At 34.3% G+C, this 26,809-nt stretch overlaps 1 protein-coding gene and 2 long non-coding RNA genes across 3 annotated transcripts; 1 reads left to right on the top strand and 2 right to left on the bottom strand.

Moving 5' to 3' along the window:
- Positions 1 to 10,061: 10,061 nt before the first annotated feature.
- LOC104894260 (uncharacterized) lies at positions 10,062 to 11,896 on the top strand. The gene is made up of 3 exons (XR_008967972.1): positions 10,062 to 10,626; positions 10,751 to 11,619; positions 11,734 to 11,896. It is a non-coding gene; the product is annotated as an uncharacterized LOC104894260 (long non-coding RNA).
- A 402-nt stretch (positions 11,897 to 12,298) lies between these two features.
- Positions 12,299 to 14,270, bottom strand: LOC104897261 (uncharacterized). Its single transcript, XR_008967971.1, has 6 exons — positions 14,042 to 14,270; positions 13,847 to 13,944; positions 13,672 to 13,752; positions 13,150 to 13,560; positions 12,675 to 12,753; positions 12,299 to 12,569 (listed from the first exon to the last, which is right to left on the bottom strand). It is a non-coding gene; the product is annotated as an uncharacterized LOC104897261 (long non-coding RNA).
- A 31-nt stretch (positions 14,271 to 14,301) lies between these two features.
- LOC130589404 (uncharacterized) lies at positions 14,302 to 15,583 on the bottom strand. Its single transcript, XM_057392901.1, has 3 exons — positions 15,293 to 15,583; positions 14,361 to 14,611; positions 14,302 to 14,313 (listed from the first exon to the last, which is right to left on the bottom strand). Exons 1-3 carry the CDS (start codon positions 15,528 to 15,530, stop codon positions 14,302 to 14,304), a joined length of 501 nt encoding a protein of 166 aa, XP_057248884.1. The 5' UTR covers positions 15,531 to 15,583.
- Between the last annotated feature and the right edge of the window lie 11,226 nt (positions 15,584 to 26,809).

Genomic DNA, 26,809 nt, shown 5'->3' on the forward strand with positions numbered 1-26,809 from the left:
GTGCGAGATTCAGGAGGGTGAAGGTGCGAGGCTTCGAGTGTGGTGTACAGGGGCAGACCTATTAAGGGTCCTGGGTGGCACGTGCCCCACCAAAAAAAATCGGATTCTTTCGACTTTTAAAGTCAAGCGAATTGTTATAATAGCTTAAAATTAAAACGCACGCAATATATACATATGATGCAACTTGGTCTTGTGGTTCTCTTAGTAACTTGTAATTTGCTAGTTATTGCGGCACAGGTTCGACTCCCCTATACGCAATTTTGCTTCCTTTCTTTTCTTTGTCTTTTTTTTTTCTTTTCTATCTTATTTGCTTGATATCTTTTCTTTTCTTTACTTTTTTCTTTTGTTTTTTCTTTTTCTTTTTTACTTCTTACTCTTTCTCTTCTTTATTTTAGCATTTTTTTCTTCGCCATTTCGAATCTACATTTCATATTTTAAATAATATCCATCTTCGTGAATTCTAGCTCTAAGTTTAACCATTTTTTTGGTTTATGATATAACGATTACTTTTTCCTTCATTTACAAATAAATGCAACAATTTGACTTTCGATATTATTCAAATATATTAATTATGACCCAGATTTATTTACAAATATTTAAATATAAATTTTACTATTTAAAATTTTGTTTTGATTTCTATTTATATTAAATAAATTTATATCAGCTTCTTATAAACTTTAGTAACAAATTGAAATAAAAGTTGCATCTCTTGATGAATGTGAAAGTCAATATGTTAAATATATTAAAAATGGAGATAGTATTGAATACTTAATATTATTTATTAAGGTTGTGAAAATTAAAGTGTTGCATTGTTTTAAAATATGATATTATGATTTTTCTTTTGTAATTTGGTGCCCCACCAAATTCAAAATCCTGGATCCGCTCCTGGTGGTGTGCAAAGCGATGTGCAAGAATCAGGAATACCGATATGCGAGGCTTCAAGTGTGCGTGCGAGTCGTGGTCGTGCGAGGCCTGGAGGGTGTGTGCAATGTCGTGCTAGTTGACGAGTGGTGCGGGTGTGCGAAGTGTGGTTCGAGGTTTGCGGGTTGAGTAGAGGATTGTGCGAGTTGTTGTCGAGCGCGAGGTTCGAGTTTCTCGAGTTGTGACTCGCGGTCCGCTGCCTAAGGCCGACCAGTTACAATTTGTACTCGCCGGTGGTGCCGCGTGGTGGTCGGCGTTAGTCGAGTTCTTCGGTGGCCATTCTTTCTCTTTCACTACTACAAAAAATGGCAAAGATAACTGTTAAATAAGGCTTTACATAACACTTATGAGGTGTTATCCAAGTCAATGTAATGTAAAGTAAACATAACACCTGACAAAAGTGTTATGTTTGCCAGAGAAAACATAACAGCCATTTATAATACACGTTATACCGTAGATAACAATTTTGTAAATAAGTGTTATGTTTGCTATTTATATGACAAATTGGAAGAAGGAAAATTTAACACTTATCTTGAATAACTGTTATGTTTTCCTATAATATATTAACATATATTACCTATAACTGTTATCTATGATATTTGTTTTTTTAATTATCATATTCTCACCTGTGAGCAGGCGTTAATTGCAGCAGCTCAAAAATTTCGTACAGTACCTGCTATATAATACAAACCCATAGGATCTTACAACCAACAAATTGAATCCCAAAATTTTTATTTCACAATATAATTCAACGAATATTCATAATTCTAAACATCCAAAAACTACTATATATACAAATCAATATTAATCTAAATCATAAACAATCAAATCTAGACTAGCCACATCCACATGATATTAATATCCAAATCCAAAAATATAATGTACATCCAAAAATGGATTAAGGTAAAAAAAATTAGGCGGGAAGTTAGAACTCATTCATCATTTGTGCTTCTTGTTGATCTCCGACATATGTAATCCACAACTCTTTGAGTTCATCAATTTTCTCGTGAGAATAGGTTCGACCAATGCCGTAATAATACTGCAATAAAGGTAATTACATAATAAGTATTCATAAAACAATTATGCATTTGTATGTATGTGCCACAAATTGTCAAATATCTACAACAACATCTTGAGACTCAAACAATAAGATTGTATATTAATTCAGGTGCCACTACATTCACCTTGAAAGAGACGGGCTTTCTAGTTTCTAAACTACATGCTTCAGTTCAAAGTATTAATTATGAGTTGGGCCTTCATTTCCTTATCACTTCATAGATATATATGTATGGGATGCATTAAGGTTTAAACAATCTCATTGCATGTTTGTCTACTAATGTTCTTTTCATAAGATAAGAAAAGAAAGTAACCTGATTGCTAATCCGAACCTACTGACCTGACATTGTCAACTTCTCTAATTCTTTCCAGCAAGCCTCCTACCTACACCCTCTTAACTCTTCCTTGTGCCCATCAAAGATTCAAGTTTGTCTATAGTTTTGTGGGTGATAACGTCAATTTATTCAAATTAACCATCGAGGGTCCAGTTTTTGAACCTCTAACCAAATGTGATGTAGAAAAAAGGTCGGTTTTTAGCATTATGACGATGAAATTATATAACCTCACATGTTATTGGGAAAAGATTATATACTTGGCCTTCTTTGCCTCCATATACTTCAGATCTCTTTTGTCGCTTTCTTAAACTTTTGTCGTTTTCTTATTAGTTTTTATATCTTGATTCTTCTCAATTCGTTCCTGAAGAGGAATCTGTTTAAGAAAGTTATGGTTTTCTTTTCTCTGCAACTCAGTTTAAATTTCATTCAAAACTCATGAGATACATTCAGATAGACTGCTTTGATATCCATGGGAAACAAAAGCAGACTACCAGGACAACAACATGCAAGAATCACACTTTAGAACCAAATCATTGGCTTATTATCATGCAAAGGGAACAAACCCATAGATTATAAGAAATAAAAACTCACAACATCTGCTTCTATGGTAGAGCCATTTTAAAGTTTAACTGCAGCCACTCTTCCATCAGAACCAGCTTCTAGGTTTTTAATCATATTACCCTATTGCATTTACAAATCACTAGGTGTTATAGTCAGTTGAAATGCATGTAAAATTAAAACTAGATTATAACTAAAACAACCATAATAGAAATGATTTACATATGATGGGAGATAAACATATTGCCAACCTTCACAAATTTGACACCACTTTGCTCATACAGCTCTTCGTACTGCTTAGCTAGCGAAGGAGTAAATAATCTTTGCAAAAGATGGTCTTCAGGGAATATGATGCAATGTTTAGTACTATATAGTTTTACTTGGGGTTCATGAAGATTTAAGCTCTCCACTAGGCACTAGAACGATTGCTGTTAAATAGTGGCTAACTTGGTGGTGGGCTTGGTCAATAAGCTAAATGATCATTTGTCAACACTAGAATGCAATTTGTTCCTTTCTCTCCCCCCTCCCTCCCTCCTTCCCTCCCTCCCAAGTATCTTTCTTGGTGGTGGTGTTTGGAAAGACTGAAATCGTGTCCCTCCATACAATTTCCTCTTTACCTGGTGCTGCCTGAGCAAAAAAGATGAACTTATTTCAATTTTGACAAGCACATCCCTGCATATGAGTAAACTTTTGTGCTCATAGCTGGCTCCTTCTAGTACTCAAGTGTTTGGAGCTGACTTAACTGCATTAAGTTGTAATCAGGACTTGCTGCTATCATTTTTTACAATCTGGATTGGAACGGATAGTTAGACTGGGTCCAGTTAATGTCCGAGGAAAATTTGACTCCAAAATGTTATGTGAGCAATTGGAGTAATAATACAAACTTACTAAAGTTGACCTGTATAACACTATAAACCATAACAAAAGTTGTCTGGATTTCAATATATGAAAATTAACAAAAAAATATTACTTCAAGTTTTAGATGACTCTGTAGACGAATTCTTGTTCATAATATATCTTCAATTTTTGGACTTGAATGGTTGAATAGCACAGTGTTGTATACTTGAATGGTTATTGCATAAACTATATTCACCAGTTATTGAGTGTATATTTCAGAAGTGGTATAACCTACTCTAATGATATGCAGCCCTCTATAGCTGATTTTGAGATTTCTGAAGGCATATTTTCACGAGCTCGAATTGAAGATTCAGATTCAGTGTGCTTATGGCTTGGGGCAAATGTGATGCTACAGTATTCACGTGAAGAGGTGGCCCATTCTTCCTCAATATTCTTGCAGAACCAAATTACCATATTGTGTGCTAGTCTCAATATATGCAAAGATATTTTCATATGGCAAAAGACGGCATACAATGAGCTAGAAACAAAACTGTAGTCTAACAATCAATACCCTGATTCAATTATACTATCCCTGGGAACTGAATGAGTTCAATTATAAATCAACTCATATTTACAATATCCTAATTACAAATTCGAAATTGCAAACTAACAATTTCGAAAATCATGAGTTCATGACCAATTCCAAATACAACCATAAATCCACAATCACAAATTCACATTTCACAAGTATATAATTCACAACCAAACAATGTGAATATTACCTTTAAAAAAAAATTAAAACTAAAACTTAGGTTTGAAAACTTACGGACTGACTGGAGTGACAATGAGTGAGTGTTGGGCGCTGGGAGGTCCGTGACGTCGAATGGATGTGGCGGTGTGGGTGCGCGTCGCTTCGCCTCCTGACTCCATCGCTTCGTGGCTTCGTTCCTCTTCGTCTCTTCCTCACCGCTCCTGACTCCATCGTTCGAAGTTCAAAGTACGTGACTTCGTTCCTCTTCCTCACTGCTCGTCATCGTCGTCTCCGGCGAATGCGAATGTGCTGTCGACTGTCGTCGTTCCTCCACTGCCGAGCTTAGGGTTTCGTTCTTCAATTTCTCTCTTCCTCGGTTTCTCTCTTCCTTTCAGCGTGTTTGTTCTTTTAGGGGAGTAGAAACCTTGTTCCTAAAAGTAATTGAAAATAAAACGGTTCTTTTTTCAACATAATTATTTTAAGTGATTTTTTATTATTAATATAAATTCACCACATTCTCATAAAAGAATAAAATAAAACACAATAAACTAATTTCATAGCAAAGATAACATACATTAAGATAAGTGTTAAGTGGAATATTTTCTATACAAGCTAAGATAACAGTTCTTTTGTTAAAACGTTAAATTAAGACTTTACATAACAGTTGATAAAATAAGAGTTAATTTAGGGGTGTTATCTTTGCCCTTTTTTGTAGTAGTGTTTTCTCCTTTACATCAATTTATATAATCTGATTTGATTATTCTTATGTATTTTTGTGTAAGTTTTGTAATTATAAAATACTCCCTCCGTCCCAAAATATAGTTCCCATTTCTATTTTGGGAGTCAAAATTTAAAATATTTGACCAAAGATTCTCATTAATGTATACAAGAAAACATATTCATGTGGGGTCTTGTTGGATTCGTCTCAACGTGTACATTTATAATATCAATTTTTTTATATTTTTTACTAATATGAAATAGAAGATATAATAGGTCAAAGATACGTCTCGGAGACTGTGCAAAAAGAAATGGGAACTATATTTTGGGACGGAGGGAGTAGTATAGAATAAAGTAAAAGAGATATGATATATAATTATGTTGTAGTTCTTATGATAATTTTATTTGTCAAATCTGATTTTTGTAATAATTGTCTATATAATGGTTTATGTTGGGTTTGTAACTAAAGTATAGTAAAAGTTAAAGAAATTCAGATTCTTGATTCTACTATTAGTTCTTAGGATGATTTTAATTCTCAATTCTGATTTTATCACACTCATGTATATTTGTGTAAGTTTTGTTATTATAAACCAAGTATAGTATAAGTTAACAAAAACCAGATTAACAAGCATAATATTATATATTAAGTCCTAAATATGTTAATTTCAACAAAGTTTATGAAAAGAAAGTTTAAACAACAAGAATGTTTATTTTATTATTCGAAACTTAAGTTTTACATAGTTAGTTAAGCTGATTTTTATTTTAATAATATCAAGGACTTAGCACTTAAATAATTTTATTATTTTGATAGGGTCCCAATTTTATAAGCGGGACGTTTAAGTAGTCAACAAAGATTCTCCTTTACAATATACGTAAGCATATTAGTTCAATTGGATATGTTTGTCTCATGTTAATTAGGTTATGAATTCTTTCATGGGGACCTAGTAACATGATAGGGAACAATTGTATGATTATGATTGAAGAGATTTTTTAGTAACATGAATTCGATTGGAAATTTGTATGTATTTACTGGTTGTATGACTTGTGAATTGGGTTACATTATTATTGGAATGCGTAATTCTATCGTATCACAAGCATGAATTGAATTGTCTTGGAATCCTATGATTTATTGTGGTAGCAAGGATGTTACAAGAGGTTGCCCAAATTAAAGAATTAAGCAATGTAGCTAAGAAAGAACATTAAATAATTATAAGTTTAATGGTATGTAAATGAATAACACTAAGAAGGATATTTGGCGGTAAACTTATAGTTGGAATCTCTATAAGTAATGAACAATAATGAGGGGTTGTGTGGAACTTGTTCTACACTCCGCAGGCATACTGTGACGACAATAGTGTCCTTATAAATTTTAATAACTCAAGTAGGTGGAAGGTTCTGTACGATCTTGGGCGTATGCATGCTAAGGTGATGGGTATGAAGCGGAAATAAACCACATTTGTATTCCATCTAATGGACCAAGTTGTCTATTAAGGATTAAGTAGCCGGTATGATTCTAAAAAGATGACAATACCCGTTGTTGCCAACTAAATTATAAAAGTAATAAAATGTAATACTCTCGTAGTATCATGTCTAAGGATGGTTCTTATTATTTTGATTATGCTTAGTATATTATTTCACTATTTAAGTACGTACTCAGCATAGTAGATGGTTTGTTCATTGTGTTGTTTGTTGACCTATGATGAACCATTGATATTCAATGGGGAGCATATTAGGTATATTGTTGATGTTGTAAGAGTTCCAGGATACAGGGCATACTCTTTGTTTTCTAAACTTTTAAAAGTGTTTTTATTGAACCTTCTAGAGTTTATTTATGAACTACTTAGTTAAAGGTTTTAAATAAAAATGGGTCAATAATGATTTCCGAGTTATAATTAACATTTTATTTCCGCTGCATTTTAGTTTTCATAACAGGGAGTAAGTTAATGTTTTGAGTTAATGTCTTCATTTCAATAAGTCTTGCGTTTTACCGCGACGGTAACACTCCCAAAGTCGATGCCACGTAGTTTAGACGTGTATGGATTTTGGGGGTGTTAGAAGAGTCATTAGTAACGTTATTCACGAGCATCATGATGTGCTAGTTTAATATCAATACACACTTGAAATGGACGTAATAACATCTATACATTTGGGGATTACGCAATCTTAAGTCCGAATAAAACGTTAATAGTTGTTGATGTAAGATTTCACCTATATTAAATTACACGAGTGGTGGTTAAAGTAGCGAATAGCGCGACTAAGTCTTATCCATCCACAACATATGTAGTGGTGTCAGAAACAGATCTGACCCCTGGGTCAACCTGATTCTGACCTCACTTGAACCTGGTTCGACCTGTGAGGGTCAGTCTCCAGATCTGACCGAAACCTGACCTAGGTTACCCAGACATGACCGGCATCCGACAAGATTATATCCTGACCTGTTCAGATAGACCTGCTTTCAAATTTGAAATTGACCGTAACCTAACAAGATATTAACTCAAAATCCAACCAGACCCTGCAAATATGTGATTCAATCCGATTTATTTACGATATACCCGAATTCAACTATAATTCAGTTGAACCAAATAAAATAATATCTATTTAATTTGATCCAATTTTTCAAACCAACCTATTTTGACGACTAAATCATACCAAAATTATTATAAGTTGGTATATCATGCTTATATGCAATATCATTCCTTTATAACTATTTATAAGTTGGTACTACTTAAAAATATATTTCTTAATAACATGATTATTTTAGTATGTTGCAATCGATACATATAAAAACTTATATAAAAATTAAAATATTAAGAAAAAGAGGCAAGTAAAATTCTTTCACTCTTGATATATTAATATTTGACATTGCAACATAATTCTAACTCAATCATTCCAACTCAATTACAACCAACAAATTTGGGACCTAAATCTAAATAAATATTATTATTTTTACCAAATAAATCCAATTTGATTAATAATCAATTATAAAAACAATTACGCAAATTCAAAAATTACAATAAAAAATACACACATTACACAGAAAAATAATAAAAAAATAATTAGCGAAATTAAATAACAATATCCTCCTTGATTGAGATGGAAGCAATTGGGTTCCACGAACCCAACGACACCACCACCACCTCTACCAGCCCAGGTAGTCGCACCACCACCACCTATGCCAGCCCAGGTAGTCGCACCACCAGCACCGCCTACCATACCCAACAACCATCGTTATCAAAAAAATTAGACAAACCCTAATTACCAAAAAAAACTAAGAAAATTTCGAAAAAAAATCTACAACACTAATTACCTAAAAAACTAAGAAAATTTAAAAAAAAAACCGAAAGAATTTCGGTGATTCCGATGAAACAAATTAAAATTTCATAATTCAGGTAGATCTGGTGATTTCATCAACTCCGTATCGAATGAAGACACCAAATCCTTTAAGGTTTCGCAAATTGAAATTTAATAATTCACGAAGATCTGGCGATTTCATCAACTCTGTATCGAATGAAGACACCAAATCCTTGAAGGTTTCGCTCTGTCTCGTCTCAACCAGAGGTTAGCGTCGACCGAATTTCTCACCTCCATCCTCCCCTTCAAAATGAAGGAAAACGCGTTTGCCGGCGATTCACAACACGTTATTCCCAGCGAAGTTCGCAACATCGCCGACGATGTCATTGCTTGAGAAATCTAGGGTTTCCTGGGTGAGAGTGACGTGAGTGACTGCGGTGGTGGAGCGATGCAGGGGAGGGGATCGGAGAGAGAAAGAGGACATCGACAAAGGGATGCGTGTATGGTGGTGGTCGCTGAATTCCGATAAGTAGGATGGAGGGAGGAAGCAACGAGAGAAGAGAGGAAAAGAGTAGGAGTTTTGGGTGGGAAAGATGGATTTCGAGGAGAGAGAAGGAAGAAGGTGATAGATTAAGGAGGATCTAACGGTTCACTTTGTTTTGTGGCTTCTATCCGACGGCTAATATTGATAATCTGTGTGCTTTGTGTTTTTTTTTTTTTTTTGCCTTTGATTGTGATGATCTAACTGTTTAGATATTGTTTATTATATGGTTTTGGATTTTGCCTTAAAAAAACAAATAATCTTACTAAACTATTAGATGATTAGATTTTGATCCTTCTCAAATTAAGGGTTCTAATTCATGATCCATGATATTCATCTTTGGCCAATAGGAAAAGTGAATGATCTAACACATGGATTGATGACTTATCACTTGATTGACAATCTTATATTTTTTATAATCTTACTAATTCTTGTCTTGGTTTAGTAACTTCTAAGTTTAATAATTAGTCAATTATTTTATTAATTTGAAATTTTGTTTATTTTTATTGAAATTAATATGATTAGTATGTAAGTATTATTTAACTAGAGTTATGAATTGAGTTTCTAAATTTTAGTTAGACATTTTATAGCATTACTTATACAACTATCAATCTATTACTCAATTAAGTAATAGTATAATTATATTTACTTAAATAAACTTATATGTAGTGTTACATTGATGTAGGTTATCGACATACAATGATACGTTTGTTGTCAAATAACAACTTGTTTCAATCCAAATACATGTTTTTAGTTTCGAAATGCATTTCACATGAAGACAATTAGATAAAATATTGTATTGTTCTCGAATTAGCTTGCTTATAATCTACATTGATATATTCATTATCTTATCTAGTAACAACTTGTTTTAATTATCGTGGAACAAGTTAGTGAGTTACTAAGTTGGTAGAGTTCTAAGTGAGTAACTGACTAAATGTTAAGTTAACATATGGTTACTAACATGTTACTAACTAGTAAGTACTTGTTAACTTAATGACTTATGATTGTTATGTTTACCATCATTTACATAAACTATTGTTATATTTATTGTTGGCTATGTTTTTATTCTTGCAAGTACATAATTGTTGTGACCATTATTTGTTGATTAACACTATCTCATTATTACTAAGCTGGAACGCTTTAACTTTCTGTAATTTTCACCAACGGAGAACTAAAGATGTTAATGGTCTCGTTAAAAAAAAAAAAAAAAAGATGCTAATGGTCAAAGGTTCTACATTGGCAAACATAAAAGTCAAAACGTTGCAACTAATGAAAACCGGGAATTATTACAATCTCCAACTGCAAAATGTTGCTTTTGTTCTACTTCCCAAGTACTCCTTTCTCTTTGTCTGCATTTGTGCAATACGGACTTTGCAGCCATAGATCCTCCGCTGTTTGAATCTATAGAAAAGTTCAATATGTGTGACTGTGATGGAATCTTTATTTGTGTCTTGTCAAGCATTCTGCACAATACACATTTGGCTAACTCTTCATCTCTTGCAGTTTTCACTACCTTTACCCCAAGGTGGAAGAGATGACATATCCAAGAATCCCGTTTTAAGGGAAGACCAGCTCCCACAGAAGTTCTTGTACCCCAATACAAAGAAGAATCAAATAAGGTCAGTTTGTGTTTTTAACATCAGAGCTCTTTCGAGTTACTACTCTTCCTCTTTTTCCCTTCGCTCTTCGTTCCATATAAATTTATTCTATATAATTAACTCATGCAAGTTTAAAATTGTTTAGGACGATGATTTTTGTGCTATGGACAGCATCTCCCTCAGTCACCATGCTGAAAAGAAAGCTTCTCACAGGCTTCCTGTGAGACAAGCATTAGTTGTCTTTAGTGGTAAAAGAAATCCAACCATTACTCTCGTGCAAAGCATTGAGGTATCGTTGCTGGAAATGTTAGATGTGGTAGGAATATCTTATACTTTGTGCGGTTATCTGTTTCTGACATCTCCTTCGTGCATTCACTACCTGTGTATTGAGCTACATTCGAAATTGGTACCTTGTTTCTAATTGTTATTTATATGATATGTTAAGTATTCTTGTTCATTCTCTCGCTATTTACAGAATGATTTACCATATTTTGTATTACTTTGGCTTAACCATTTGAATAAGTAAGAGTATTTATATTCATTTAGAGATCTGATTTTTCAGACCATCGCTCTCGTATTCCTAACTCATTCTTGATGGATGATCAAGGAGAATATGTCAACATAACACTATAGTTAAGTTTGATATAAGAAATAGCTGGAATTATGTGATTTGGGTTAGCTGTGAAGTTCGCCACTGGTTTTTTCTTCCGAATACCATGGTGAAACTGGTTATATTGACTGATGCTTCTTTTCTATCAGTTGGATTCAATTATGTACATCATTTCTTTCAATGAGAGAGAGTTTGTAGTTTTCATAAGATTTTCCTTACTAAGATTGTTTATATTGATGGCAGACTATTTCCTTGCTAAGATTTTCCATCCAAACATTGCAAATAATGGTGAAATTTGTGTTAACACTTTGAACAGGAGGTGGTGGAGAGGAATAAGTATAGTCGGCTATGGTTTATTTTGAGATTAATAAATGGTGGGACTGTTTATAGAAGATCACCCAAAGGTGGGATTATTCTTATCAATTTTTCTTAATATTATTTGATATAGATTTTTGATTTTCTTTGATTTTTTTTTTATTTTTTTCTGTTTCTAATTGTGATTTTTTTTTCTTTTGTAGGTTTGTTTGAGTTTGATAGGATGCCTTTGGAAAAGTTGAAGATTGAAGATTTGTATATTGAAGAAGAAATGATTTCTTTCTAATGTATTAGATAGATTTTTTGTTATTGTTTATTTAAGTAAGGTTGTAAATTATTCACAAATTTTGATTTATCATTTCTATTTATATTCACTAGTATGGAATTGACTTTTAGCAACGCACCAAAATAGCCTACTGCAACGCTATAAAGCGTCGCCAGCACTTTTACAAGCGCACTAAGAAGTGCTCCTCTTGCCTGTGTCGCTACACCCTGTAGCTACGCTTTATTTCTGCGTCGGTATAGCTAGGATAAATGCGTCGCTAGTTCGAAACGCTTTTAAGAACGCTCCTGGGACACTTTATTAGCGTTGTAATAAGGTAGCTACGCTCCTAAAGCGTTGAACAAGATCTGATACAATTTACTATTTTCTTTAGCTATGGAGACCCACTAAAAGCGTCGTATAATCCTTTCCGTACTTTTAAAGTGCCGCTAGAGTTAATTTATGATCTCAATGCTAAAATTACAAATTGGTTTAACATTTGCAAGTGAACCAAAATATAATATATTGATTAATGAAAAAAATTAATCGTTTAATACTCTATATAAAATCTTCAAACTAAAAATAACCAAAAAGTATAACTCATTTTGACAAACTCAAGGCACAACCTAATGTATGTAGAACAACAAATGTTAAAATTTATAATCCAACTAAATAATAACAAAACTTAATATATCTTCATTCTTGTGCCCAAACGAAGTTCCAATGTCCTCAAATCTTCAACATTCACTTTTTCGTTTTGGTGCATCCAAAATTAATCTGAGGGGCAAAAAAAAATGTCCACAAAAGTAATTAAAAAAAAGGCCACAAACATGCAACATACTAGTTTAACAAACAATAAAAAAGATCTACTAGGAATGTTACCTTTCGACAAAAATTCAACTAGCGAATTAAATAATTAATGAGAGTTGTCATTTCCGGAAGATGAAGCTTTATTAACAGCCTACATCCAACAAGCATAAAACAAACGATTAGCATAGAACATTTATGAATCATATGACAAATTTGCATGCATGAGTATTTTTGCAAAAGTTTGGGTAGCATATCCTCGTAAAAGTGCATATTTTGCAGAAATTTCGACAACGCATCCCCATAAAAGTGGTTAACCCAAACAACTCAAAGTTGTTTTCCAAACCTGTGCACTAAGAATATGAATCCCAGCATTGACATAAACATAATTTCAACTCAATTACCCACATTTACACAACAAACAAGGATTTTTTGTTTCCTATTTCACCATAGGAGTACCATCATTCTTTAACAATGTAAATGACTTCAATTGTACCTCTATACAATCCTACATTGGTAATTGCATTAGAAAAAGAAGGTTTGATCGTACCTTATCAATAGTAGGGATGTCAAAATCTTCTTCTTGGTTTGAATCAGTACCATCTGAACCAGATTCAGTTAAGTCATCACTTAAGTCATCAAATTCAGAATCATCAAAGTCTGAACCTAAATGCTCTTGGAGCTTCCTTCTCAGCTTCAATATTGTTGCCCCCTGATTTTTAACACACCTCCTTAGTTCGCGTAGATAATACAATATTGCTCCTTCATCTTTAGAGGACATCTTTAGGCCTTTACAATAGGAAGGAACAGAAGGTTCTACAAAATTTGATGGCTTAACACCTAACAATCCTAAACCACGAACGCGACCATATTTATCCTTGCCCAATACCTTTGAAACAGGATCATTATCTAAGTTAACTGATTGATCCCCTTGTTCAGCAACAATGTTCTTAATTTGATTCTACAAATCAAATAGACAACAAACTTAATGAATAAAAATAACTCGTCAACATAAGATTAATTGATATTGATATGCAAATTATAAGTCACATTTAAGATCATAGACACGCACCGTTATTTCTGCTTCATTTTCATGTTGGTGACACTCTAAATAAAGTTCAGTTCTTGTTGGACTCCTATTCAGCTTTTGTTTCTTTAAAATATACCAAATTAGGATAAAATGTTAGAATATGGTAGGAATGGAAGAATAAATATGTACTCAAATAAAAAATAAACCAAAACTGTACCAATTCTTCACGAACTCGAGCATGACTCTTTGTACCAGTTGTAGAGATTGGCTTTGCTTTAGCCTTTGCAAGTGATTCTTTTCCCGTTTGCTTCTCTTCTGTAAAAATCAACATGCATAAGAATGTACATGTCATGGTTCCCAATTCACAAAATAATATTCAACACTTTAAATAAATGAACACAAATAAACGCACCTGTCCCTCATCGGATCTCCAGAAATTAACAAGGCTAATCCACTGATTATTATCTACATCCGTTGGACACCGATTATGCAAAATGGTAATGTCTTCATCGTCATTATAATATTTTCCTTTCAAGTAACACTTGTAATCCTTCCATTTAAATCCAACTGATTTCAATATCCAATACTCACTAGCTTTTGGATAAAGAAATCGTGCCTGAAAAATACACGAGTAAAAAGGATACTAGTATATAAGGGAGTTTGAAACAATAATTAATGTTTAATCTTTCGATAAGTAAAAATATAAAAATTGATATTGTAATTTTGATTACCTCGACTTCCTTCAATATCATCTTTTCATTGTTCTTATTGCAGCCTTTTTTCAGATGATCCCATCTTGTATAGCTTAGAGAGCAAAGATCCCCATTTTTTGCAATTGTCCCTAAAAAAGCACCAAGTACCCCCCCTTCTTCTCCTACAGGTTGCATCTCCTTATTGACATCAACAACAATTTGATGGCCTATAGGTAGATTCCATATATCTGCTAACACAGTTTTTCCACGCTTTCTATTTCCATTGGAATCTGTTTTCATTAAAAGTGCAACATAGATATCTATACTTTAAATACTCTGAATAACTAAAAAGCAATACTCTGAATAGAAAGAGAACTAGGGAGGGGGGGTGAGAGAGAGGGAGAGAGAGAAGGAGAGAGATTATGGAAAGGAGTGGTTCATTTGTAAAGCACTAAATTATTAAACTTCAGCACACATATCATAGATATCTATGATATTATACAAATGGCAGTTCTTTTACACATTACTTGAAAGTTAACCAAGAACTTTCTTTTTGAAGCATTCCACTAAACCAACCACATGAAGTGCATGTTTTGATTGTTCTCACATCCTCAAAATACGACCCATGAGGCCATTAATTAAAAAATGTCTGGAATCTACAAGGCATTGCAAGTTGATATACCATATTTACATTACTTAATATTTCCCAACTTCTTCATACCCACTAATTCCATTATACGAAGGCATCACAGTCAAGAAAGAATAGAGTTGTTCTGGCTTTAATTTAACACTAGTGATTTTGTCTACATTTTATCCCTTCGAGCACAACTCTGCTGGGAAATGGGGATGCAAGAGTAAACTAGGGAGCGGAGCTCCTTAATTAGACTACAAAAGCGAGGAAGAAATTCAATCACTTAGAACATTACTAGTTAAAAAACATCACAAGAATTAACTTAGAGATAGTTAAAAACCTTGCACAATATAATCATAAACTCGATGTTCTTCAGGTTGATCATGAGATGTAGACCCTTCAATATTTCCTTGATTTTGGGCAGAAGAAACACTTTGATGCTGCTGAATCTCATCCCTAATTCTTGAGTTATTTGACTCTAAATTGTTTGGTTGCACTACACTTCTACCACTTGTTTCATTCATAGTTGTATTAACCGCAGTCCTTCGCAACCTCTTATTACTCTTGTGAGTAGCCATTTACCTATAAACAAAAATACAAGATAATGACAGAAACAAACAAAAATACAAAATAATGACATAACACTAACAATAAAAATTAGATTATCAACATATAACAGTGTCATAAAACAAACAACTAAAATGCACATAACCTAGATAATAAATAGTTTTCATCATAATGTCCTAGAAACTAGAAAACTATAACCAAATTAAATAAATATATCCATACAATCAATATAATTATTTAAAACTACTCATCATCAACCTCAATTCCTTCCACACCCGTCCTAACCCATCTAGTATTCCCATCATCATCACTAGGTATGATATTCAAAAAAGAAACATGGTATGGATTTGTCTCACAATCTTCCTGCATATCCTCTTCACCTAAGTTATACACATCCTTGGGCTTCATCTTTATAGCAACTGACCAATCTGCATCAACATGATCTTGTATATAGAATACTTGTTCCGCTTGTGTTGCAAAAATATACGGCTCATCTTCTAATCTTTTCCCCGTGTGTGTCAAGCGAGAGGTATTGACAAGTGTATAACCAGAGTTGTCCTTTTTTACTCCCCTTCCAATGGTAGCATCAAACCAGTTACATTTAAATAATATCGTTGAATACCCTCCTAAGTATTTCAATTCGATGACATCTACTATTTGCCCATAGTATGCAACATCTCCCAAAATTGGATTCCTATCATTTGCACTCGCATAACTTGATGTCTTTGCAATTACAACGACACCACTATTTTGAGTACACTTGTCATAACATTTGGCTCTATAAGTAAAACCGTTGACATTGTATCCTTGGTATTTTGTGACAACATCAAGTGGACCTCTTGCGAGCATGCGTATTTCTTCTCTCAGAAAACCTATGCCGTTTGTTCTCTCCAATTTATCCACCTATTCCAAATGTAGTACCATTAATTATCAATGTAATGAATAAATTAAAAGAAGTCTTAATTATGATGCTTACATGTTGCTTAAACCAATCATGAAAGGATTCATGTTGTAAACGCTCAATATCTTTCAATGATAAGCGTCTTGGACGACTACGTCTCTTAAGTTCTGAAGCATGTTCTCTACATACATAATTATATGTTAGGATAGAATTATTAGTAGGTCATTAAGTAGCATGTTACATAAAATTCAAAAGATATTAAGATACTAACTTGAGATATTCAGCGACTTCTGAACAATTGAATAGCACGTAACGATGTGCTTGTATCTTGCTCATTTGGGTAATAGTGCGTGTCATACGCTTCCCAAGAGGCTTTCCAACTTGTGAGAAGAATGAAAACTCTCCTGGAATAACTGAAGACTCTACTTGTGCAACATCATCAGATATTCCCAAAAGTTTACTTAATCTAGAGTTGAATCCTTGAAGGTAACGTGAACAAAAATTGGCAAATTCAAGAGCCGAGATCGCTTCGGCAATGGAAGCCTCAGGATGAGCCTTGTTACGCACATGGGACTTTAATGATCCAAGATATCTTTCAATAAAATACATCCACCTAAACATCACTGGTCCTGCAAGCTTAGTTTGGGTTGCTAGATGAACAACTAAATGCGCCATCACAGTAAAGAAACTAGGTGGAAATATCATCTCGAGGTGGCACATGATGACAGGTATTTGTTTCTCAAGTTGTTTAAGGTCATCCACACGTACATTCTTACTACATACTTCTCTAAAATAGCCACATAAATCAGATAAAACTCCTACTACATCCTTTGAGAGAAGCCCTCGTAACGCAATAGGAAGGATTTGTTGCATTAAAATATGACAGTCATGGCTTTTTAGCCCAATCAACTTGGCTTGTTGAAGATTTACACATCGAGAAATGTTTCCAGCATAACCATTTAGCTCCTAAAGGCTATTTTTCTAGTAAATATTGTAATTACTTTTATTACATATAATAATAATTATAATTTTTTCTCTAAATTTGCATTATTATATTTGATAGTGACAACCAACACAATAATCAAGGAAAAGTGGCTACAGAAAAGTCTCAACATTGCACCATACAAATACAAGCCTGAACATTACATTTGAAAAAAAAAAAGAGAATTACCGTCTGAATTTTCTAATTTAGCATCCGACTTTAATGTCGGACGCTAATTAGCATCCGACTCTAAATTCGGACGCTAATTAGCATCCGACTTTAAAGTCGGATGCTAAATTAGAACATTCGGACGCTAAATTTTTAGCGTCCACTAAGCGGACGCTAATCTAAGAATTAGCGACCAAGGGTTTTGCATCAGCCGTTTAGCGTTCGTTGGCGGACGCTAATATATTTAGCGTCCGATTCCGTGTTTTTAGCGTCTGATTTTTGCGGACGCTAAATGCTGACATTCTTGTTGTGGTTATCATTGTACAATATATTAACTCTCGTTATAAGCACTTTGGCGGTTAGGCCTTATATGAATCGTTGTAAATATATGATTGTCATTTGTTATAATATCATAACATATCAAAAGTTGTGTACTAATTTATAATTAATGTAGTTTTACAATTACAATACATTTATAACGTGTTATGTTTGTTATTGCTATTATTAGCATTGTTGCTACTATTACTATTAGTATTTATATTGTTATTATGATTCGTTTACATATATATACAAAGTTAAGAAAAGACCACAAACACTATACTAATATCAAATTATAGTATAACATAAAAATAATTAACTTAAATAATCTTATAACTTATATATAAAGATAAGGGAGTGTTATGGTTGTTCATCTTATACTAGTATTAAACTATATGGTTGTTAACAAGGTACTACTTGTTAACTATTTTACTTAACTTATGGTTGTTACTTGTTAACAATTAACTTATTTTAATAAGTTATGGTTAGCTTTATTTTATAAGGGATAATGATTTCGGGGTATAATTTATTATTATTATTATTATTATTGTGCAACATATGAACCCTAGTTATAATCACTTAGGCCTCATATGAACCATCGTTGTAAACATATGAATGCATGATTCATGATTATATTATTATTCTCATTATTGTCATAGCTATTTATAAACTTATATATCAATCATATAATACTTATAATAATAAATCATTTATATAAAGTTTGGAATTGATCGTGTACTCGTTATTATTGTCGTTAGTTATAATATATAATATTAAAACATATGAAGAGTCGTTCTACTCCTTTACTCATTAGAGTGGTTTGACGCAGTTGATTATTCCAAATAAAAGTTGTCTAAGAGAATATACTAAACATCACGGTAATCAATATAGTGTTTTTATTGGTTTTTCGTTGTCATTCATATATTTATCGTCCACACACATACGATAATCAATATAGTGTTTTGATTGGTTTTTCGTTATCATCCATATATTTATCGCACACACAAATATATATATCGATCTTAATACTTTTATTAGTATGATTCATTTACAAAATAAATAACAAAATCGAGGTGGCCCGATTAGGAGTTACTCGAAGTTGAATTGACGTTCAATAGCGAATGGACCCGATGTTTCACAATGATCGAACTAAGGTCATTACTATTTCAACCCGAGTACATTTGCTTAACTCAACCGTACATGAAACCTAAATATGACCTACGCAAACCCGGCAAAAAAATGTCAACAGGCGATCATATAACCGAAAATGGATCGACTTGTAAATGGAACACTCAGACCTGTCCGGCACCCGGGAATCGAATGATTCAAATGTGTTCGACCCAGTTGAACAAAACCTGACCAATCATGACCCGGGGCACTGACAATCAAAATCCTGACCTGTCCGAGTCTGACTTGGTTCGCCGTAGGTATATCCAAAACCTGTTTGAGAACCTGTTTTAACACCACTAAACATATGATAGTATTGATAACTTTAGAAATACAATACTTCAATTTGATTTAACTCGCACAAGAGAAAGTAGTTGTATTAAATGGGTGTGGGACTCCGGGCCGCGTTCAGCGCTAACCATGGGAAAAGGGAAGTCAACTTCACAAGATCAATGAAGTTCCACAGACAAGGGAAGTAGATTTTTTGCCTTATAAAGTTAACACCAAACTTAGCGCAACACACCTCACGTTTACAATTTGTTCGTTGTGGGATCACACTTTCACATGTGGGTTTGTTTATGGAATCTCAATCAGTTGTACCTAGGGGTGCTTATCGAGCGAGCCGAGCCCGAATAGTACTGGGCTCGGCTCGAGCTCGTTTAGCTTTTCACGGGTTCGGCTCCGCTCGTGAGCTCGCCGAGCTTGGGGGAGCCGAGCTTGTGATTAGAATTTGCGGCTCGAGCTCGGCTCGTGAGCTTGTTTAGGCTCGGCTCGTGAGCTCATTTAGGCTTGGCTCAAGCTCGGCTCGTGAGCTCGTTTAAGCTCGACTAGTAAGCTCGTTCAAGCTCGAAGCCCAACCGTGTAGGCCCACGTCAATTCTAAAGCAATACTTAGGTGGTAAGCCCAATCGTATAGGCAAAGTACAAAGTAGATAAGCTTGTTCACTCATCCATCATATGCTTTTATAACTTGGTTTCCCTCTTAGCATTGCTAAGATTTCAATGTGGGATTCCATGGTTTGTTAAAGGAAAACAAACTCATTATACCCATGTTTTATAACTTGGTTTCCCTCTTAGCATTGCTAATATTTCAATGTAGGATTCCATGGTTTGTCAAAGAAAAACAAACTCATTATACCCATGTTTTATAACTTGGTTTCCCTCTTAGTATTGCTAAGTTTTCAACGTGGGATTCCATGTTTTGTTTATGATAAACAAATTCATTCTACATATGCTTTTATAACTTGGAATCTCTCTTAGCGTGGCTAAAATTCTAACGTGGGACTCATGTTTTGTTAGAGAAAAAAAACTCATTATACCCATGGTTTTATAACATGGTTTGCCTAGCTAAGATTTCAATGTAAGACTCCATGTTTTGTTTAAGATAAACAAACTCATCCTACATATGCTTTTATAACTTGTAATCCCTCCTAGCATTGTTTAAATTTCAATGTGGGACTTCATGTTTTATGAAAAAAAAAATTCATATTTGTACCATTAACACTCTCAAGTGCATTTAAATAAACAATTACCAAATATTTTAAGTATTAATCAATCAAATATTTAAAAATATACTTCATTCCCTTTGTGAAAAACATAAAGTATAGTTTTTGTTTTCCAACCAAGGGGATACAAAATTAAACTTTAAGTTGAACAAACGAGTAGTAGCTATTTATAAAGGAAATAGGGAAAATTCCTCAGGTACCCTTGAGGTTTGGCGTAATTCCCAAATTACCCCCCACATTTGGGAAATTCCTCAGATACCCCTAAGGTTTGTGTTTGTGCTCAAAATACCCTTACTATGGATGGAAACCTAACACCGTTAGGTTTTCCTCTCCTTCTCCCCAATTTTCTTTTTCTCTCTCCACCCATCATCCTCTATTGATGAAAATGGAAGCTTCCTCTCTCCTCCCACCCCACTCTAAAGCCCTAACCACCCAACCCCCACCACCTCCCCTTCCCCCCACCCCCACCACCTCCCCTTCCCCCCACCCCTCCCCTACTCCCGCAGCCCCCCTCCCCCCCACCCCCGCAGCCTGCGCCCCTCCCCTTCCCCGTCGCGAGAACCCCACCCTTCCCCTACCCTACCCCGTCCAAATTAACGCCCATAACCCTGTCAAAATTGACCCCACCCTTCCCCACCTAGTCGAAATCGATGCCCAGTTCAGTTTGGTTAATGAGCAGTGGCGAAATCGATCTTCTTCAGTCGGAGATTTGGGATTTGGAAAAAAACAGAGGAGAAGAGAGATTGCGAAAATGGGGGTTGCGGCTGACAGGGGTGGGGGGGATGCGGGGGTTAGGGAGGGTGGGGGGAAGGGGAGGTGGTGGGGGTTGGGTGGTTAGGGCTTTAGAGTGGGTTGGGAGGAGAGAGAAAGCTTCCATGTTCATCAATGGAGTTTGATGGGTGGAGAGAGAAAAAGAAAATTAGGGAGAAGGAGAGGAAACCTAACGGCGTTAGGTTTCCATCCATAGTAAGGGTATCTTGAGCACAAACACAAACCTCAGGGGTATTTGAGGAATTCCCCAAATGTGGGGGGTAATTTGGGAATTACGCCAAATCTCAAGGGTACCTGAGGAATTTTTCCAAGAAAATAAGGTTGATCCTTGTTTTCTTAACCAATGTGGGACTTTAGTGCCTAGTGGAATAGAGGTGAAGTTGGATCACAAATTAAAATATATAATTTGTAATCTAAATTAAAATATAAATTTGTATTAAATTTTTTTTAATGTAAAATATTTTTTTAATATAATTTTTTTTAGTATAAAATAATAATCGAGCTGTTCACGAGCTTTACGAGCCGAGATTTGCCTAGCTCAGCTCAACTCGTTTAACTCTCAAGCCGAGCCCGAGTTCAAGTCGAGCTTCAACGTGCCGAGCTTTGACCGAACCGAGCCCGAGTTACTCACAAGCTTGTCAGGCTCATTATCAGTTTATGACCCCTAGGTGTTCCAATCCTATAACTTATATTTTTTTTTTGATTCATATGAGCCACGAAGGCGGTACAAAGTACAAAGAAGGGGGAGGGGGGATTCGAACCTGTGACCTATCGTTCACAGTACCTCAATCTTAACCACTAGGCCAAGACATCCTTGGTAATCCTATAACTTATATGGTTCTGATCTTCTTCAATATAGAGCGATGTATTCGTAGCAGCATTGATGGGGCATCTCCATTTAGGCTGCTAAATGCATTAATCAACCAACAGAGGAAAAACAACAAGTGTCGCATGTGTACTGGAATCAGCAAAAGATAATGCGATGAAGGGGGAGCAAAAATAAAAAAAAAAAAGGGCAGGTGCAAGTGCTGCAATTGTCAAGGAAACAATTATTTAAAAATTGATTATTGACTATATAGTTTCAGTCTTTCACCTAAGATCTATGATTGTTGTGACTTTTTTTTATCAATTATTCAGTTTGTGAAGATTGATCTTCAAATTCCTAAAGATTTTCTTTTAACAAATTGATCTTCTACGTATCTTCTTAGTGCTACTGATGATGTAATTGTCGTTAACTTCCAATAACCAAAGTCATACGCTGATTGAGGTCACGAGTTCAAGGTTTTACATCAACAGTTATTGTAATATTTTCATTATCAACCGTTTTTAGTATTTTTACCCAGATTATGCCCCAAGTCAGTTCAAGGTGTTAGAGATAAAAAAACTTGTCTATTTCTTTATAATTACGTATAATTATAAGATCTTATTATGTTTTACTTTGAAACATCAAATAATTAAATTGTACTCGATTAGTGGTTAATCTCTCACATTTCATTTCAAAAGTCACGTGTTCAAATCCTAGTTACTACTAGGGGTGATAATGAGCCAGACAAGCTCGCGAGCAGCTCGGGTTCGGCTCGGTCGAAGCTCGGCTCGAGACTTGAACGAGCCGAGCCGACTCGTAAAGCTCGTGAACAGCTCGATTATTATTTAATACTAAAAAAATTTTAAAATTTAAAATATTTTATATTGAAAAATTAGTTATATATTAAAAAATTATTTATATATATTAAAAGTTATATTAAGTATTTCTTTTATGAAATTAACCAAGGTATATAATAGAAGAAAGATAAAAAGAAAAGGCAAAAACAATTAAAAAGAAAAAGAAAACAAAAAAGATAGAGAAGAGCCGAGCCTAAACGAACTCACGAGCCTAATCGAGCTCACGAGTCGAGCCTACAAGAGCTCACGAGCTTAGCCTAAACGAGCTCACGAGCCGAACTTAAGCCGCAAATTCTAATCACGAGCTCGGCGCCCCCAAGCTCGGTGAACTCACGAGCCAAGCCGGATCCATGAAAAGTTAAACGAGCTCGAGCGGAGCCCAGTGCTATTCGGACTCGGCTCGTTCGATAAGCGCTCCTAGTTACTAAACATTGTTAATATTTTTAATGAAATCATAAACATGTATATTAGAAATTTGAGAAGAGTGTCACGTGACACTATTCCATTGATAGGAAAACCTTTTAATATATTTGTATAGATAATACACATATTCATAATCTAATGAACTTGGACCTATATTTTATACATATATATATGTATGTATCCTGTCTACAAGTTATCTACTAGATTGAATTATTCACCTCTTCCTATAATAAAAAGGGTTCAGGTTTTGTTTTTTTTGACTTTTAATGTGCAATAGTGAAGATTTTAGGTACCTCCCCCCTATTTTAGAATATCTTTGCACCCATACATACACACTACAGGAAATCAATAATTGGGCAGTGACTCTGATAAAATTTGCAACATTCCTAGGTGAATCGGACGATAGATAATTGTCATCTTTTTGTCCTAGCCCGCAAGGTTTTGATGGTTTTGCGCGGGTTCTTCAGTCAAAACTATTCTCCTTAATTTATCTAGTTTCATTATGATTTGGAGCTGAAGCTTATCACTATGAGTACTAGAATTTTTTGCACGCGATGCGTGCTTGAATTTGTTTTCGAAACAGAAACTCGATTTTTTTCGGCATAAGAGTTAAAAATTTAACATTAAACATACGAAATATAATTGTTTTTAGTTGCAAAATTTGATTGGTTTAGTCCTCTGTCACTTAAGTCTCTCACCATTTTTTAATTTTTTTTTTTACTTTTCAAAGTTAAATTATATGAACAAAATAGAAATTTTATTGAATTTATTTATCATTTCTAATATTATAATTTTTTAGTTGATTTTTGAATTAAGTACAATACTTCATAAATTGTAAAGAAAGTGGACACTTTGATTTCAAGTAATTTTTTCATAGGTAGTAGTTTGTGAGTGATTGTTATAATTATATTTTTGGTATTTTTGTTTGAAGCCCCATTTGATTTGTAAGTGAATTTGTAATTTAGATTGGGAAGGGGGTAATAGTCTCTTCATTTGGGAACACCATAGCTCCCCCCTTCTCTTATATAATAGAGATATGATGTACTTTAATTCTTAATTGATATTTTACATAAACCTTTTTACCTTGATAATTAATCGCTATTATATAATAGAAAAAGATAGGTTCAAATATATATAAATTTTTTATTATATATAGGAAACACTATAGTAAATAATTTTTTTACTTGTCTAACTTCTAAATTCTGATTTCACTACAAATACACCTCTATTTTTTATCATGACCCACATTAATTGTGAATGGTTCTTGAGAATAGTGATTTGTAAGTAAATTTTTGTAAATGTTTTTGTATATATTGACGTTCTAGGTTATTAGTTTTAGGTTAATTTTAAGTTTTAATAAAGTTTCCTGATTATTTGAGTGATTTGCGTGATTTTTTATAATGTGATTTTCTCAATTGTATGAGTGATTTGTAAAGTTTCTTCTTTAAGTGATTTGTGAGTGAGTGTTGAAAATCAATTGTCGGTAGTTTTCTTTGAGTGCCGATTTTGATTTTGACAATCCTTTTGTAATTTAGTAAGGAAAGGGGGCAAAATAGGCATTTCAAAAGAGGACACCATTGCTCCCCCCTTCCCTTATATAATAGAAATATTTCTTCCTTGGAGATGAAGCCTGAGATCTCGGGAATGGACCTCTTTTGGCTTGATAACACTCTCTATATCCATATAATCTCTGTATTGAAGTAAATACTCAGGTGATGATTGGCATCCTCTGAGGTCCTTACTCTTGCCTGTGGTTAATTCAAATGCTCATTAATGGATGGTTTTATTATGGAAAATGTTTAAACAAGGAATAATAATAATATGAGAAAATGTATTTTTGTTATTATTTGATATATGTTTATAAAATATTTTGTTACATTATATAGTAACACATTATCAATTTGACTAACGGTTTAAAATTGTTTTCTATATCAACCATTCAATTAACAGCATAGCTATATATAGTGAGTGTTGATTTTAACACTCTTCCTTGACACTTAATTCTGGCATCCCAAGCTTGAGTCTTAGTCCTTCTAATTTTTGTTTTGCTAATGCCTTTGTGAATATATCAGCGAGTTGCTCTTGTGTAGGGCAATACTCTAAATTTTTTTCACCTTCTCTTTGTGACTCTCTCACAAAGTGAGACTTGATTTTGAAGTGTTTAGTTCTTTTGTGACATATAGTATTCCTTGCAATAGCAATTGGTAACATGCTGTCACAAAGTAATTTTGTGGGAGTACATTGTTCTTTCCGATCCCCATATCTTTGAGCACTTTCCTTAACCAAATTACATGCATGATTCACAGTTGCACGCGCGACTATGTATTCTGCTTCAGATGTGCTGCGTGTGCAACATTATCTTGGTTTTGTGATTGTCATGCGAATATTCCACTTCCTAGAGTAAATGCATAACTTGATATACTTTTCATATCATCAATAGATCCACCCCAATCACTATCATGGTACCCAACTAATTCTGAATTATTAGTTGTTTTGTACCAGACACCTAATTCTCTGATGCCTTGTAGGTACCTTAAAACTCTCGTTGCAGTGGGATATAGAAGTTGACTGGGATTTTGCATAAACCTTGATAAAAGGCTTGCTTGAAAACATAAGATCAGGTCTTGAATATGTTAGATATAACAAGCACTCAATGATACCCCTATAAATGCTAGGATTAGCCCTTTCAGCTCCATCTTCTTTAGAAAGTTTCTAATCTACAACTAGTGGTGTTAACATAACTTTGCACTTATCCATCTTGAATTTCTTTAGGATAGTGTTATGTAGTGTAAAACTAGCAAACGTATATCACACTCCCAAAGATGAGTTCTTGAAATTGGAGACTTGTGCAACAATGATTGGTCCAAATCCCGAAGCAAACTCCTGACCAGCAACCTGCACAAAAGGGACCCACCCTGGAGGTTTGGGTGGTATTTCCCCCTCCGAAGCTTAAGTCAGATGTCAGGGATGTAAAGGAACTTTTAGAGAGAGAAAACAGAGAGAGAGAGAGAAGAATTTATGACAGAGTAACAGTACTATCCTCCGAAAAACGTACCTTTCACCCTGAAATCAAGGACTATTTATACTGTTTGAAATGACTGCTGTGCCTTGATGTCACCCTAATTTGGAGCATCTGATTGGCTAATCAAAGTTTTGGGACACGTGGCAGCTGTTAACTGGTCAGTACACCTCACTTTCATATAAAGGTGTAAATCAGACTTACTGGGCCTAAGTACAGTTTTTGGGGCCAGAAGAAGGTCTTTTTAGTACGTTTTCAGAGAAACGTACTTTTAGGCCTGTCACCTTCAGGCCCTTTTGTACTTTTATTCCCCTGCATATATGCCACATGTAGGGCTCAGATGAGGCCACGTGTCAGTACCAGAGCCGTTTATTT

Source organism: Beta vulgaris, chromosome 2 (genome assembly GCF_026745355.1).
Source record: "Beta vulgaris subsp. vulgaris cultivar EL10 chromosome 2, EL10.2, whole genome shotgun sequence".
Taxonomy (NCBI): domain Eukaryota; kingdom Viridiplantae; phylum Streptophyta; class Magnoliopsida; order Caryophyllales; family Amaranthaceae; genus Beta; species Beta vulgaris.

Coding starts and splice junctions, on each gene's coding strand:
- LOC130589404 (XM_057392901.1), bottom strand. CDS start 15,530: ATGGCTACTCACAAGAGTAATAAGAGGTTGCGAAGGACTGCGGTTAAT. Junction 14,612..15,292: donor TTATGATTATATTGTGCAAG/GTTTTTAACTAT, acceptor TAATGAAAACAG/ATTCCAATGGAAATAGAAAG.